The sequence below is a fragment of the Vanessa cardui genome, chromosome 23, assembly GCF_905220365.1.
Source record: "Vanessa cardui chromosome 23, ilVanCard2.1, whole genome shotgun sequence".
Taxonomy (NCBI): Eukaryota; Metazoa; Arthropoda; class Insecta; order Lepidoptera; family Nymphalidae; genus Vanessa; species Vanessa cardui.
In genome coordinates this window covers 3,979,872-3,997,453 of record NC_061145.1, presented here as the reverse complement: position 1 = coordinate 3,997,453, position 17,582 = coordinate 3,979,872, and the positions used below count along the sequence as shown (strand labels likewise).

Here is a 17,582-nt window from a genome sequence, read left to right as displayed (position 1 = left end):
AAACGGCCAGGTTAGAAGAAGGTTATATTACCATTAAGGTCAATCTAAATGTACTTTTTTTTAGAAAAAATCTCGAATATGGTAACGATTTAATCTCGTTACTTCACCACCGCCATTCCGATCAAAAAACGTTTAAAAATAATCACAGCGTTAGTTTCGGAATATATTTGTTTACATTGCTCTCCGTAAACACAGCTATGTAGCTCTTATTGGCTATAACATAAAGGTGCTTTTTAAATCGCAATCAGTTTGTCCATAAATGATCGTTAGTCTAGAATTATGTTCCTAGCCTTGCCTGCGTACATTGTATTTTGAACGTATTTGTGTTACAACAGTTACTAACAGATTGATTTGTCTTTCAAAAAAAGAAGGCCTTGGTACTGTTAAGAACAAAAGTGTTTACTACTTTAAGCACTTTTGAAAATGTATGTCTGATTTTGGTTAAAACACCGATGATTAATGTTTTGCTATCACAGTTTTAATTATTCGTCCATCGTATCTTGAAATATGATCATAGTACATCTCGGAGGAAAAGTGATTAATGTTTCCGTGTAAAATTACTAAAATGATACTCCAATTAGTTTTAAAATCATCAGTAAGTACAAATTTTCTTCGTATTACAGAAGGCGAATTTTCTTAAGGAAAGGATTTCGGGCTACTAGGAATAATGAAAATTCAATTCTTAAAATTATATAAAATATACGCTAGAAGATTTGTATTTACATTTGTATTGGCTGTTCTGTAACAGCTTAGATACAGTAATTGTGTTTTGAAATCACATAAAGTTTACGTACGTTATTATATGTTATTAGGTCCTAAGATCTATTTCTTCTTTGTTATTAGATAAAGATGCTGTTACCGTACTACAAAGAATAAATTTTCTTGAGATTCTACATAAGTAATTAATCCTTCAAAGGAATTTAATAAAAAGTCATTCAGAAAATTGTGATACATATATTTATGGCAGTAGGAGAAGAATTTCGTGTAATCCAAAAGAGTCTACTTATTTGGATGGAACCATCCGACATGTTCTTAATAGCGAATCAAGCTGTGATGATAGTGATGATGATGTCCTGACTGATCTTAGCCATGCGGCAAATATTGAGGGTGATCAGCGAACTACACGGGACATAATATAGTTTAAAAGTATGTAACTAATACAAGTACATTCTCTATACACATACTATCAAAATTCAATGGAATGGAAAACTTTTTTAGGTTATTGGTTGGCGGACGAGCATATGGGCCACCTGATGGTAAGTGGTCACCATCACCCATAAAAAATGACGCTGTAAGAAATATTAACTATTCCTTACATCTTCAATGTGCCACCAACCTTGGGAACTAAGATGTTATGTCCCTTGTGCCTGTAGTTATACTGGTTCACTTACCCTTCAAACCGGAACACAACAATACTGAGAACTGTTATTTGGCAGTAGAATAACTGATGAGTGAGTGGTACCTACCCAGACGGGCTTGCACAAAGCCCTACCACCAAGTAAACCCGACCAGTATAAGTTTTGAAGCAGAATCGGATTTTTTTGCTTACCGAGACACGGTAGTGCATACTTCTGACTTCCAGATTTCAGACTGTAATAGTATTAAAAATAGTATGTATAGAAACAGATATAACCAATAACTTTTTTAATGACCTAACTTGGTGTATAAACTCAGGACCTCTAGACCAACAACGCAATGTTTCAGCAAACTGTAATTCGGTAACAAAATGTGTCGGTAGTTTAAGATAATCCTGCTCGCAACCTGACCTAACTCTTTAAGTTAATAAAGTAACAAAATTGGCACGATTTTTGGCACTCGTTAAATCTAATGTCAAACTTGTAAGACGACTCAAGGGTATATCCCAAAGTTAGTTCGGAAATTTCGTTATGTTATCATAATGGTCATCGATTTCTGATGTGCCTGTTATTTGAATTTAGTTCTATTTTTAAATATTCTGAGCAATTTTTTGTAGCGAAGTAATAAAATACTCGACTTACTTGTATCATCATAGAGGAGAATGAAGATTGGGGATAACGATTGGAATAGTTCTCACGCACATGGAACAGGCATAGCGTGTTTGGTCCAAAATTCGTTGAGAGATTTTCGGAAATATTCCTTCAAAAGCAGTTTCATTATTATTTCTTCGGAACACTTACTGCTAGTAACCCTGATTACTCACTACACTAAAATGCACCTTTTTTTTATTCAAGTGAATTTTTCAGATCTGATTTCAGTCGGAGAGGCCTATATCCAGCGGTGGACAAAAACGGGCTGATGATGTGATGTGTGATGTTTCAGATCTGGAAAATAATTAACAAAATCATGTAGACAAAATAAAACCAATAACAATCTACAATATTATAGGCTTCTGAATTCTCAATCGTTATATCTACACGAGAAGTGATTGCTGTAATTGTCATCTTGGCATTTCTAATTTCAAAACGTTATATACAATATTAATAATAGTGATCGTATCTGTCTCTTATATAATGTATGGATAAATGTAAAGTCCTTCTAAATCCATATCATGTAGTTTAAAATTGTGTTCCTGTGTCTACATCGTTTTGAGGTTAAGCTGTCTGCCCCGTATCAAATTTCCAATCCATATATTGGAATAAAACCTTGGACGTACGAACCGATTGATATATTACTTTAAGACTGTATAATATTTGTATTGCAAAAAGTTTTTATTCGATTAAGAACTAAAAATATATTTTAATAACGTTTGTTACATTTATCATACATTAGCATTCAAGAGATAATGATTTTCTTTTGTTTAACAGCCTCAATCATCTATTCAGACAGTATAGTCATGTTTGTCGTCCTTTTCGATTATGAAACTGAAATGTGGCTCAAAAGTCTCGAAAGAATTACGCCTATTATAACCAGCACCAAATAAAAGATATGACATCAAGTCTTGGAAATTGAGAGCTGTATCAAATAACTATTCTTAGTATACCTAAAATAATTAAATTGTTAAGCACTATCTAGAATCGAAATATTAGCTAATGTATTTCGAATTAAGAATTTAATATATCCAAATATAAACCTCTTTAGCTTATGAATTATCTGCTAAGACCGGCCTCATCTTTCTTTCCATCTATTTTTATAAATAATTCGTATAAAAGATAAATCTCTTAATATGGCCCATGGCGTGACTTTAACCAAAGATCGCACACTCGAAACAAAGTTGTGTTTATAATTCATCTCATGCTCCGCAGTAATGGAATACATTGTGAGAAGACCTTCATATTCCGAATTAAATTTTGCTAAGTTCACAGGCCATTACACACTACTACGTCAAATTTTAGCATGATATTAGTTATTGCTTACTTTGTCCTATCACACGTTGAACGTTAAAGGAGAATATAATTTAAAAATAGAATACACATTTCAGTTGACAGCGTACTAACAACGTTCGAAATATGAATTTTTAATATTTTGAAATTAATATACGAGTTTGAAACTGAACATTGCATTGGCGTTATTTAAATTTAAAAAAATTAGCTCAAACAAAACACGACGTTCGATTAACAAAAAAATTCAATTATTTAATTTTAAAATATTTGAAATACTCTTTAAGCCATAGATTTATTTAAATTCATGTATACGTTATGATTATTGAAAAAGTAAAAAATGTAAAGTAACAGCCTGTAAATTTCCCACTGCTGGGATAACGCCTCCTCTTCCGTTAAGAAGAGGGTTTGGAACATATTCCACCACGCTGTTCCAATGCGGGTTGGTGGAATGCACATGTGGCAGAATGAAATTAGACAGATGCAGGATTTCCTCGCGATGTTTTCCTTCACCGCCGAGCACGAGATGAATTATAAATATATAGTGGGTATTGCCTGGGTTTGAAACCGCAATCATCAGTTAAGATGCACGCATTCTAACCACTGGGCTATCTCAGCTCTCAATGATTATTATAAGAACCGTATTAAAAGTTTCTAAGCTGTTTATGTTTGTTTAAATATAATTTACAGCACTTATAAAAAACATCGTGCACCAATCACTGCTTCTCAAAAATCGTTAATTACTAAAGGTACATTTCTTTTAATATAATAATAAAATACTTAAAATTATTGAAACAATGAAACAGATACATAATAATATTAATATGAATGACAAAATACTTTACAGATAATAAAGCAATAATAATATAAAATACACGCATAAAATTCAACGCGATTGCGATAATGCAGATTTCAAGTCAATTCATTATAAATTGATGAGAATATGTAAGACATAAACGAACTGAGTCGTAATAGGAATACTGAAACTGAACTTCAGTTGAGAGTGCTCAGTCGTGTTTCAGACGGCAGGCCGAGCGCACGTCTAATCCTACCTCTTATAACTTCGAAACTTCAACGCTACATTGGAACATACGAAAAAAAAGACGTTTAAAATTCGAACGCGTTCCATTTATTTATTTTTAATATAAAGAGACATTTTATTACGTGTGTAATCTAAGACTTTTGTTTTGTTTTTAATGTAATTTGTGATTACTCAAAATAGGTGTATTTGAAAGTATTTTTCGTAATAACGATGGCAAATGGAATTACAAGCCTGTTTGCAGTGGTGTTAACTTAAATTGGACGTTATGCTACTACCATTTAAAGCGGATTTTGAACATCCTGATGCCTTTTTATGATGATATGGTAAGTTTACAAATTAAAATAATTCCTCTTTTCTATTTTATCTATTTTTTTTTCAAACAAACACTGTCAACTTGAAATTACATATGTTTATGTCAAATTGTTAAATAGTTTTGATAAGATACGTCCAGTCTAGCCTAAGGGCTTAAGATTAGCGATAAACAAAGCTGTCCTAGCTGAATAAAGTCTGTTATGCATAAAACGTCTTAGCAAGGTTATATAAACTTTTTTTGTAACCTTTAAATTTCGAACAAAATTAAGATGTATACCAGATTCAGTTAACTGGTTTTTGTATAGGCGCTGTTTATTTTCGGTTCTCCGTAATTTTGTTCGTGAATTTCATGATTGTGGTTGTATTATACTTTAGGTAAACTTTAAAAATCAAGATATATTAGATGGAAGAGCACTGTCACGCAAAAAACATTTTTTTTGTTTCCTTAGTATTTAATAATTCTATTACATTATTTATTATTTCTCGCATCATTATTCATCATTATCATTAACCTCTCTTTATATGAAAAGTATATTAAGAAATTTTGTGATCGGTATTTCTTCCAAATTTACATTATTTTATATAAAGTTGGAAGACAACAACTATAAAACTATCGTATAAGATTAGTTATTTAATACAAACCTAAAATGGTTCCGTTCATAACATATGGCATAAGCTTAATAAATGCTTGATAAATGACGATCCTGATCGATTCCGCCAAAGGCGGAATAGCCTCTAATCTCGTCGAGTTTCAACCCAAATGGACCATTTTGGTTGTCATTTCACATAAGTGAAATGCATCGAACGTATAGGCTGATGGTTCAAATCAGGAAAACACTAAGGATTTTTCATTATCTTGACGTATGCTAAAGTTATGTACTGTTTGGTGGTGAGATGTGATTATCTTCCATAATATGTCTCCATCCTTTTGCAGCGTGATGGCATAGCGTTAAAACTTTCAAAAAGATCCTTTTGTTTTCAAATAAAGGCAATACCTGATTTAGTGTTTAATCAAAAAATATATTGTTGTCATTCATATTTAATGTTACATAAATATTTACGTTAATTTAAATGTAAATAAATGATGTAAATAGATGTAATAAAGAATAATTTAATTTGTATAAGTTACGATGTATATACATATCATACACTGTGTGTAATTTACACAAAGCAATTTTTTAATCAATCTACAAGCTGCAGCAGCAAAAAATACCCGAAAAATCTACTTCAAAATTTTACATGAATTTCTACTTACAATAACAAAAAACAACAATATCCAATATCAATTAACTATACTTCTGAACTCAAAGCAAAAAGAATCATACTAATATAAAAATATAAAAACTTTTCACCTGAATAGACATAAAAATATTAAACATATACTTACAGGCCTTTATCCAAGTCTGGTTACCTAATCATCAGATATTCAATCGCTAACAACAATTCACCTACAATAATAAATTATTTATTTTTATTTTCTGTCATGATTATTTTCAACAAAAAGTAATACTTCAAGAGTTTTATTTGCACGTTGTAACATAACCTTAAAATACTATAATCGTAGGTTATTAAAATAGCAAAATACAACGACTATAATCGAAGCTTACATCACAAAATAATAATTCTTACAGCGTTAATGTCTATGGGCGATGGTGACCACTTACCATCAGGTGGCCCATATGTTCGTCCGCCAACCTATACCATAAAAAAAAAAAAAAAAAACAAAATACATCGGCTATAATTCATGAAGATATTGTGCGAGTGCGATAATGGTGACTAATAATCAAATCAATTAAGTGAAGCTACCATCGTTTCGAAAAGTAGATTCTACCGAGAAGAACCGGCAAGAAACTCAGTAGAAACTCTTTTTCAACTATGGCCTGATGGTTCACTTGGGCGTGTACCGCGATAGAATATAAATATTTAATACTTTGAAAATCAATTGAGTACCTAAGGAAGAGCGGGTTCGTTTTTTGCCCAGAGGATCGGAATTGCGATTCAACGGGGTAATTCTTGCCACCATTCCACACATGAACTAAAACTAGTTACACAGTAACTAGTTTTAGTTCATATTTGTATATATATATTTAAGCATTTTATGTTGTTAATTCTTACGTTAATAAACGACATTGAGTACCTTTTCCTAATTTGAATACCTTTTCAGGTATGACCAAAATACTGAAACAATTTTCCCTTTGTATGCTTTAACTTGGAAGTTGATCGAACTAGTTCCCAACTCTTGGGTCTCCAGACGACTCGATGACGTAATTTCGAAATGGCTTGAGATAAATCAAATAGAGAAGTGATTAATAATAGTAATTCAATTATTCGATCGTTCTGATTGGTGATTGAAATTGTTCAATACAGATAAAAATGTTCTAAATATTAGTGAAACCGATTTCGTATAAGAACTTAATTATTTACATTATAAATGTATTTGTTCATATTGATAATATTAGTTCATGTTAGGGGTTTGGGTATGCTCGCCTCGATAACACTCATCACAACACAACACCATCGTCCACACAATGGACACCATATACCAAAAAATATTGATGTTTGGTTACAAGGTACGGTAGTGAAGTATTTTTTGCTCATCAATGATATATCATTCCAATTACCCATACTACATGTAATGAGTATATATATGTACATACCTTGTAACAAATTTTATAATATATTAAGGCAAAAATCAGTCAATTAATCCTATTATTAAAATAATACTTCTTGGATAAGAACTACTGGGTTAGGAACCGGGTTCCAATAAAGGACTGATCAAACAATAAATTTGAATACAAACATTGTAAATCTAGTTATTTATAAGGCAAATGCCCTTTCTTCCGCAATTTGGGTTCCGAAAAACGATGGTTAGGTTGAAATGCTGTCGATCCAAAAAGTTTTTATTGCAAAGTTTAATTTAATAAAATACATTTGATTTGTATTTGATTCCTATTAAAATATAATTCGAATATTTTTTGTTTCGATATCTTTTAAATTCTACATAACTTTTATTTAAATGACTATTCAAATAATCCAATATGGCCCAGTAGAAAGTGCCACAAAATTTTAATTCGTGTTTATAATAAATATATATATATATATATATATATCAGCGATAAAAACAACAACAAAAAACTCAACAACGTGAGGAAACCTGCCTGAAAGTGTCGATTGAAAATTTCCCACGAGGTGACAAGCACACATTAGCTGAAGATCCAGATTTACTTTTTGAATGGGATATCTTAAGTCAGTTATCGAACAATTTTCCGCTATTGCTACTAAAACGTCCACCATATTTTGTTCATAGAAAAATAAAGCTATGTATTACATAAAAGCCAGTCAAGATTATGATTACACTTAATTTTCTCTTAATTATAACTTAATATTTATGACGTACCGTAGATTAAAGCATTTGAAGGTCGAGGTGAATTTGAATAAAATTATTAAATGTAAAATATCAGACTTAATAGCAAGAAAATTGTGTTAAGTTTCTTTGCTTCGTGAACCGTCCGCTAGGATTGCTGCAAACTATTCCATAAATCAGATTTTTGCTTAGTAAAAATGTGCCTTGGAATTTGTTGCATAATTTGCACATATTTGATACGAGTAGTGAGGAATGTTGCTGTCAATCAGCCACTTGATGAATAATGTTAGAACTTTGGGAAGGTGTGTCAGGCTAGGAACCACTAATTAATCCTTAAGCACCAATAACTAATATCACTATAATCCGATTTAATATAGCCAGTGAAAGCAACTATTGATTAAACTTTACAAGACACACAATCTTAGATTCTATAGATTAGGAATTAGGGTAAACTATAGCAACTTACAGGATTCAAATGTACAATGATGTGAGACCAGGGATAGGTCTGTAAAAGACCAGAACAGCTTAACAATAGAAGGGATTAAACTTAATACAAAAAACCGGTTCACACTTTTTTAATATGTTAAGGTATGATCAGTAGTCCTAAAGTATGCCTTTCTGATAAATATAGATTAAAAAGTGTCGTCCTAAGTAAATTTCAACAACCTTCGTCTGAATTGTTAGTAATTTATTAAATTAAAGTAGCTTCAATATACCTATATTAGAATTGCTTTTAAAAGCATTTATACAACAACAATAACAAATGCCTGTAAATTTCCCACTGCTGGGCTAAGGCCTCCTCTCCCCTCGAGGAGAAGGTTTGGAATATATTCCACCACGCTGTTCCAATGCTCACGATGATTTTCCTCCACCGCCGAGCTCGATATGAATTATAAACACAAATTAAGCTCATGGTCGTACTTGCCTGGGTTTAAACCCACAATCATCGGTTAAGATGCACGCGTTCTAGCCATCTTGGCTCTAAAGCACTCATGATAATGTTTATTATACTTTGAAAAATTTTTAGGTGACTTAAACATTTTCTACAATATATTGTAGCTGAAAATTCAGCTTAGTAATATTATCAGGTCTGGGACATTTCAATAGCAATTCGGTAAGGTAATGGCACATTAAGATAGGACGTTATTGACCAATTTATGTTCTAATATTTTAACAGATATATATATTTTTTGGATATCTTGTTTATTATTTGTTTAATATTATTGTGTCTGTTATTAAACATGTGTTTTTATGACTAAGCTGCTGAACGGATTTTGATAAAATTTTAATATGATCATAGCTTAAATTTTAACTGCATATTGATACAGTTAATAAACAGTTATAAAGAAAGATATTTGGTATCAATTAATTGGCTTAATATAAATATACATTTATGTCTGACATACAAGAAAGTAATACGCTATTCCCATCATTTTCAAATAATTTCTTTAATAAAACGTCCTTTCTAACATATAAACATCTACAATAATAAGTTTATTTTTATTTTCTGTCATGATTATTTTCAACGAAGACTAATACTGTAAGTGTTTTATTTGCAAATTGTTATATAACCTTAAAATACTGTAATCGAAGCTTACATTACAAAATACATCGGCTATCATTTATGAATATATTTTGCGAGTAATACCTGACAACCAGCCCATTAAATTCGAGCGATGAAGCGGGTGAAAACTAGTCTAATATACAGTATACACTAATCGCGCTCTCTATTCCCTTACCCTTATAATCTGAGGGAATGGCAATACGAGCCGGCGAAACACGGGAAAAAATGGCATGGCAATGTCATATCTAGTCTGCACTTTTCTATTGATACTCAGAATTTGAATTCAGGTAGAAAGAGTAAAATAGCGCCTATCACTAGGGGTCTCTATACCCTAAGAAACCCCTAGGAATTGGTTCCCCGCAGAGGCGAGCCTACCGTCAGGACGTCACGATAGTATGTGCAAGAGATCCCGTTACGCCCCCCCCCCCCAAAGATGGAGTTGAATACCGCTGGTTTTTTAGTCGTTATTTCGGCGACTCCAGCGCTGGCGGTATCATGCGGGGAAAACCCGTAATGCGTTCTTCCAGCGAAAAAAAAAGTAGCGCCTACCTAGCAAAAAGTGTCTTATCTGACTTCCAGTGTGAAATCGTAATCTAATCAAATGGTTTATCGAGGTATAAAGCCTTACGATTACATGTGCATCATATCTTAGCCATTCACCAATTTGGAATCAAAGAGAATATTTTTTCAATTTTGGAATGTCACTTTTTTCATTCATTTGTGACAAGAAATTATCTGTCTTATGAAGAATATCATCACCATAATATCTTATACGTAGATGAAGTGGTCGGTTGAGAAGTTTCTTGTCGTTGTAATTTTTTTTATGGAATAGGTTGGCGGACCAGTATATGGGCCACATGATGGTAAGTGGTCACCATCACCCATAGAAAATGACGCTGTAAGAAATATTAACTATTCCTTACATCGTCATTGCGCCACCAACCTTGGGAACTAAGATGCTATGTCCTTTGTGCCTGTAGTTACACTGGCTCATTCACCCTTCAAACCCGAACACAACAATACTGCGCACTGTTGTTTAGAGGTAGAATATCTGATGAGCGGGTGGCACTTACCCAGGCGGCCTTGTACGAAGCCCTGCTATCAAGTAAAAAATTAGAGAAAAATACTTCCACATATATAATAATAAAAAAATAATAACCTCTGATACTGTTCCATTTTTTATGTAGAAAATATAATTTCAATTAAATTTTCTTAACAATGTTTATAAGGTTTAATTAAATTTGCTTAATCTTAACAAAATATGTGACATTTTCTAATAGTTTTCAGAACTTTTGGCAATTGTTACTAATTTTAATAGGATTCGTGCTTCCAGTACAAAATACTGCCAAGTTTAAAAGTAAATGGCAAGCTAAAACTTACTTTGTTTTAATCAAAGTTGGCACGAATTCGTTGACCAAGCACCTCATCAAAACAGAATATGGATTTTATATTTTTATTGAGTTTTTGGAAAACGAGGCTTATGGCTTACTGTGGTATTTATAGCGCTATTATTTTTAAATAATAATCATGTGTTAAATATATGATTATATATCAGGTAATGAATAGTTTCGGTTTAAAAGTGGGCAGTGTGCATAGATGAACACACTGCACCAAAAATAAATTTTCAAGTAGAGATTTTCCCGTTTTAGCCAATTTTAATACAAGAGAGTTTTGAATGAATTCTGGTCACAATCATTATTCTAAATAGTCATCAGCCAGAAGATATTAGTGTATGCAAGTGCATACAAAGTCACCTATTCTCATTAGATTTTCCCTTTTTTATTTTAATTCAACGTAAGAAAATATGAGAAAGTTCAAGTACCAAGGCGTAACAATACCATATTTCTAGTATTGTATTTTGATTATGAACTCATTGTTTTTATGTCCTCACCCAAGATTGAAATACATGACTTCAAGTTCTATAGCTTTATATTCTAGCCCATAAACTAATGACTTACTTCTACTGAATACAACTGGCACGAGCGCCAGAATTCCTTTATGGTATTTAGTTCTATACAATAGATCTACGATACTGATCCTTATCTATTAGGTAATACACACGTCACAATACCTACGTCACAACCATACCAGATGGTCAAACGTAGTGGGAATATTCGATAATCACTTTGTTAATTACGTCATTAGATATAATTAATTAAAATATATTACACAGCATGAATATTACAGTAGATAGATCTTGACGTTACAAGATGTATTTTAATTGAAATTTCTTGCTGGAAACCAACTTTGTAGACTGTTATTACTCGCGCAGCTGAGGCAGACTTTTTTTTAAACTTGAAACATTTATTATTTTCTTTATTAGTAGTCAAAGATGTAATAAGAATCTTTTGGATTTGAATTGTAATAAAGCTGTGACAATCGTTAGTTTTTCCAACATTTTTGTCTTAATTTTAAATATCGAACTGGCTGGAATATTTTGATAACGTTTAAATTTTTTTGTCTTTATATTATATTCTGATGAACATTGATATCAGAATAGTTTTCTAATGTCGGCTCAAGGTCAACTTCATTTGATATTTCTAACAATCAATATAATGCTGACAAAAGAATCTGTGATTTTATTTTAACCTTGAAACCTCGAAAGCTGAATGGGGACAAATGATTCCAGATGATTGTGTATTTCATAAAATTATTATCTTCAGCTATCGCCTCGTTTTGCGGTTTTGTCTCTGGTTTCTGTGTGTTCTCTTTGTAAGTGGTTGCTGTGATAAACTCTTTTATATTTTAAACCAAAAAGTTTCCTGTTTTATGCCATAGGTAATAGGTAGTAAAAGGTCGTGCAATTGGCCCAGCTTACACCATTTATCATACGAAAAATGCACCACCAATCTTGAGGACACTATTATATTTTAATTGCTAATTAATGTTCAAAAACTGAAGCTACGAAATGACACTTACAGCGCTTAAAGCGCTCGTTGTTCATAAATCGTCTAATGTATATTCAAATAAAAGGTTAACGAGACAATTAAATATCAAAGTAAAATATTTAACAGGCTATTTCTGAGAGTAATGGGTAAGGCTTAGTACTTAAACGTCGTTCCAAGTTACTTTGTTATTTAATTAACTAAGATTGTATAGCCTTTTCCTCACGTATTAATTTTTTTAACAAAGTAATAATACTTCATAAGTTATTTTGTTCATGTTAAGTTAACAATTTATGTTTTGTATATTTTTTTATTATAATATAATTTACTAGCTATTTCGCCCGGTTTCATCCGCTTTATACATGCTCTGCTTCCTTGAATCAAACCGTGATGTTGGACCTTTCTCAACACGGTCGGATTTAGATTGTAGCCTAGGGCGGCACAACTTGGCTATTGACCTTTTGATTAGAAGTCACGCCTTCAGTAAACTGGGAAAACTTTGAAAAACTTTAAAATGTCAACTTCATATATTGTTTCTTAAATATATTCCATCCTTCAAATCTTCTTCATTTTAATAAGGGAGGTGTCATGGTCATTTAGGTCTTATCCAGGCAAGATATTACTTCCCAGTTCCTCAATAAATGGAAAATCTAAGTTTAATCCTATATCTATGTATCTATCCTATAAACGCGCTCGAACAAACAAAGAAACTCAGATTTTTTGTATTTTTTTCTTGATTTATAATTGGGGTATTGTTTGTGTCGTCTAATTGAAAAAAAATAACAAAATTTATTTTTAAATTGTCAATCAAAATTTTCATAATGCTTCTATATTGAATAATAATTCTCACTTTGATTTTGTTAACTACTTAATAGCTTTGAACTGCTATTACGGTGTAAGGTAAAGTGGACCTAGTGAACTAATTTCTAGGGAAATGTGAGTTTAACTTGTTAAGTGGTAACTTGTGGTGTACGTTACACCTTAATTTATATATTTAATTGACGCTTAACAGTAACAACTAAATCGACAGTTGTTCAATTTCTGTTCTATAAAATTATAATTTCATTTTGTAGCCCATAGTTTGAATGATGATGAAAATGATTCGTAATTTTTACAAATGTGTTTGTAAAATTTGTCTTTTTTTTTTCGATGGTGGTGGATGGTTCGACCACCATTTGAAGTTTTTCAACCTATCATCTGTCATCTGGTCTCTAACAATCTTATGCATCAATTAAACATTCATCGTAAAATTGAAGCCGGAATTACAAAATTGTATGTATAGAAAACTTTAGGTGACTAAATTTAATAATGAAATATTTAGTTGAAATATGTGCCACTGTATCAACGGACGGTCAATTTTTCAATCAATCTTTTTTTGGGAAAGTTTAATTTATTATATAAATTGAAATAAGTAGTTCAATCTGGTAATAATCGGATTCAATCAATTAATTCAGAAACAACTTTTCCATTTTGCGACTGTTAGTAGAGATGAAAATTATATTATATATCTGTATTTGAAATATTTAGGAGGACATAAGGTCTAAATTAGCTTGAATTTATAAGATTTATGAAATGTTATCGTAATCATTACATTTTCTTCGATAAGATAAACAAATGTATGTCGAAATAAGAAAATAGATAGAGGATAACTTACAACTACAATAAAGTATAACATTATGTTTGAAAAGATAAAAGATAAAGTAGATAATCGATTATCATATTTGCCTATGTTTGCTTGTAATAATCACCTCTGACTGCGCTTAGATAGAGAATTTTGACGTTTGAAGTTTTATCTTTTAAAATAACGTAATTTATTGTTTAGATGATGCAATAACTAAGGTTTTTATTTTTATTTTTGCTAACTACCAATATGAAAATACTGTAAAAATAATGTCACTCCGACCAATTTTGATTAAGGCAGCGAAACCTACGACTGTAGATATTACACAGTCTAGCGAAGATCTTCTAATTAATAAAATAATATCCAAAACGCCAAAATGTATTACAATACAATGTAAAAACGGCACTGGCTACTTTGAATCCGTGGACGTTGTAAATGAATAAAAAATTACACAGTACATTTTAGGGCACGTTTGCGCGAAAACATAATTGCAATCTTCTAACTGGAAAGAGTTTAAGCGCAGGACAAAATGCTTTACTTGTTTTTCGAGCCAAGAAGAACACAAATCCTTCTTTCAGAGTTCAGGCTGACACTGGCACTTTTTTTTACTTATAAACCCTAGTTCTTATCAGCCTGACATGAGATTTGAAATCGGAATTTACAAACTTATACCTAGACACTTAGCTAAATTGTGTATATTATATGTAATCGTTCGATATATTATACAAACTTATTCACTAATCGTGTGGTGGGCAAAGATTTTACCCAGCAGCAAAAGCATTCCTCGGTAAGGTTGGAATCTATCTAAGTATCCGCACGTTTAAGTCTACTAAATTCCAGTCAGTTAACGAAGTGCATTGACCCTAAATAAGTGAAATAATTATAAATAGCAAATGATTTTTTTTATATTATGAAGATCAAACTTCGTAGGAAAGACGATTCACACTCCGCTAAACTTGCCCGCAACTAGCAAAGAAAACCACTTCAATTACAAACTACATATAATTTATAATATATTTATATTCCAAGCTCCAATGTTTAATCCAAGGTTGGTGGTGCATTGGCGATGTACTAATGTGCTGTGATGTGCTAATGTCTGTGGGTAGTGCCCACTTGCCAACATATGGACCATTTGGCATAACTATAATGATTAATCGTAAAAAAAGCAAGGAAGTGTCGAAGTGAAACTGTAAGTCGCAGCTTTAATTTAATGAATATATTTTTATCATATAAATATAGTATATTAGATTTTTTTTAATAAATTTTCTATTAATGTAAATTATAACTCAAGGCTTTCACGGATTTTTTGATCAAATTGTTCAAAATCAAGACATACGAGGAGGACACATAATAAATGGTCCTTACTGGCCAATAACTGGCGCTGTAAGAAATATTAACTATTCCTAACTTTGCCAATGCGTCACAAACTTTTCAAAGTTCAGTTGTTAAATGCCTACAGTTACGAATGTAATCATTGTGCATGCGACCGGGTCGTCAATGTTATCACAATGTTAAAACGATACGAGATTGAAATAATCTTCTGAAATTGTTTAAATTTAATAAAAAACAATGTGTGCGGCCCGATAGCGGACATTGATACAAAGATAACCTTTACCGCCCACCGCGCGAAACAAAATATTTATATTAACTGTACGCAATACGCATCAGATCGAATCTGACGTAAAAAACCCGAAAGCCCAGCGAATAGAATACGGAGATCTTACGAAGAACGTGGGCGTTAATCCTGAAATCTGCGCTGAGTTTCAACTTTTAAAATCTGTATGCATTTCGCGAACAGCGTCGAAGTAAAACATTGCAAGGATTCAGATAAAATGTAGTGGAATAACCTTCAAAGCCCCTCCCTAATCGGATACTCTGGAAAAATAAGCTCCAGCTATTCCATAAGAACTCAGTATCTCACACGTAGAACGATAAAACCAGTTTACGATGATACGTAATGTTGATGCATGAATCTTTTGAATATTATAATTATTTACAAAAAGATTATTAACATTAAGGCCTTAACTATTTACAAATAAAATTGAAAAAAAAAAATACTGGACAAATAATGACCGCTTGGAATGATGATAAGAATACAAGCAGAATTTCCAAATTGAATAAAGTATCTAGTAAAGACTCGGCGGTGAAGGAAAACATCGTTAGGAAACCTGCATGTGTCTGTATTTCATCGAAATTCTGCCACATGTGCATTCCACCAACCCGCATTGGAACAGCGTGGTGGAATATGTTCCAAACCCTCTTTTTAATGGAAGATGAGGCCTTATCTCAGCAGTGGGAAATATACAGGCTGTTACTTTACTTTATTCTAGTTTCGATCTTCATGGCCAACCAGCCCTTCCTGTGACCAGTGGAGGCAAAAATGTGATATATTTCTAATGAAAGTGTTTGCACTACTAATCCAAGCTCAAAGTGTTTTAACTGCAAATTGGAAGTCCATTATTAAAGTCAATATCATACTATCATTAGTCTGTCTACATCCGGCATATGCGGGAAGACTGGAAAAAGTACCATAAAATTACAAATTACAGATACATCACGGATACTGTGGATAGACATAATAGAAATCATGGAGACACAAAAATAATAGTTTTAAATTATATGTCATCTTTCTGTCATTTCAGAATCGTGTTGTGAGGTGACTTTCGAGATTATTCTTATATTTGTATATTGAGAATTTCGTTTCTATTCTGCTTCTCCAGTTGTTCCATAAAACAAGCCATCGTTTGCTTGCCTTAATCCCCTTTAATGGATTAAAATAGCTTGAGGCGGACCTGCCATCGTCCTTTCTTGCCTGTCGACAGTCCTTTATATTTACCTTCTCGCTGTGGCGTTGAAATGCTTTATAACATCTACTGCTTCATAGATTGAGCAAGAATCCAGTATTTGTATATCTTGTATTTATTCTAATTTGCAAGTTCCAGATATAACATGATTCATTCTATTAATCATATATATATTTTTTATTATATTATAAATGTGAAAGTAACTTTGTCTGTTTGTCTGTTGCTCTTTCACGGCCAAACTACTGAACTGAATTTGATGAAATTTGGTATTAAGCTAACTTGAACTCCAAGAAGGGACATAGGCTACTTTTTTGCTTGACACATGACAACCAACGCCCTAAAATGCAAGTGAAGCCGCGGGCGATTAATAGTAGTGAAATAAATAGTAAGGATAGTATCACCTACCATCAATTTAGTGACTCTTTCGTATATAGGAGTTGACAAGCGTTTGTAATAACATAGCCTGCGTCAATTTTAGTCAAATGTTTATTGAAACTGGGTATATTTTAATTAAAATACCATTTGACGAATTAAAATTTAATATTAAAATATTACAGACCTATTTTATATTCACAATGAAAGAAAAATTTAATTAATTTTGATAGATCAAATAAGTTAACTCAATTATTAATTTATAAGATTTTAATAAATACAGAATAATTTTAATATCGGTGCCAAAGTTGATCTTGATATT

At 32.0% G+C, this 17,582-nt stretch overlaps 1 protein-coding gene across 1 annotated transcript in view; it reads left to right on the top strand.

Annotated features, from left to right (window-relative positions):
• Positions 1-4,287: 4,287 nt before the first annotated feature.
• LOC124539811 (neuropeptide F receptor) overlaps positions 4,288-17,582 on the top strand; it is an 83,104-nt gene continuing 69,809 nt past the window's right edge. Inside the window, exon 1 of the mRNA XM_047117168.1 lies at positions 4,288-4,661. Within this exon, the coding sequence (XP_046973124.1) occupies positions 4,641-4,661 (21 nt within the window). The 5' untranslated portion in view covers positions 4,288-4,640. The remainder of the gene's footprint in view (positions 4,662-17,582) is intronic.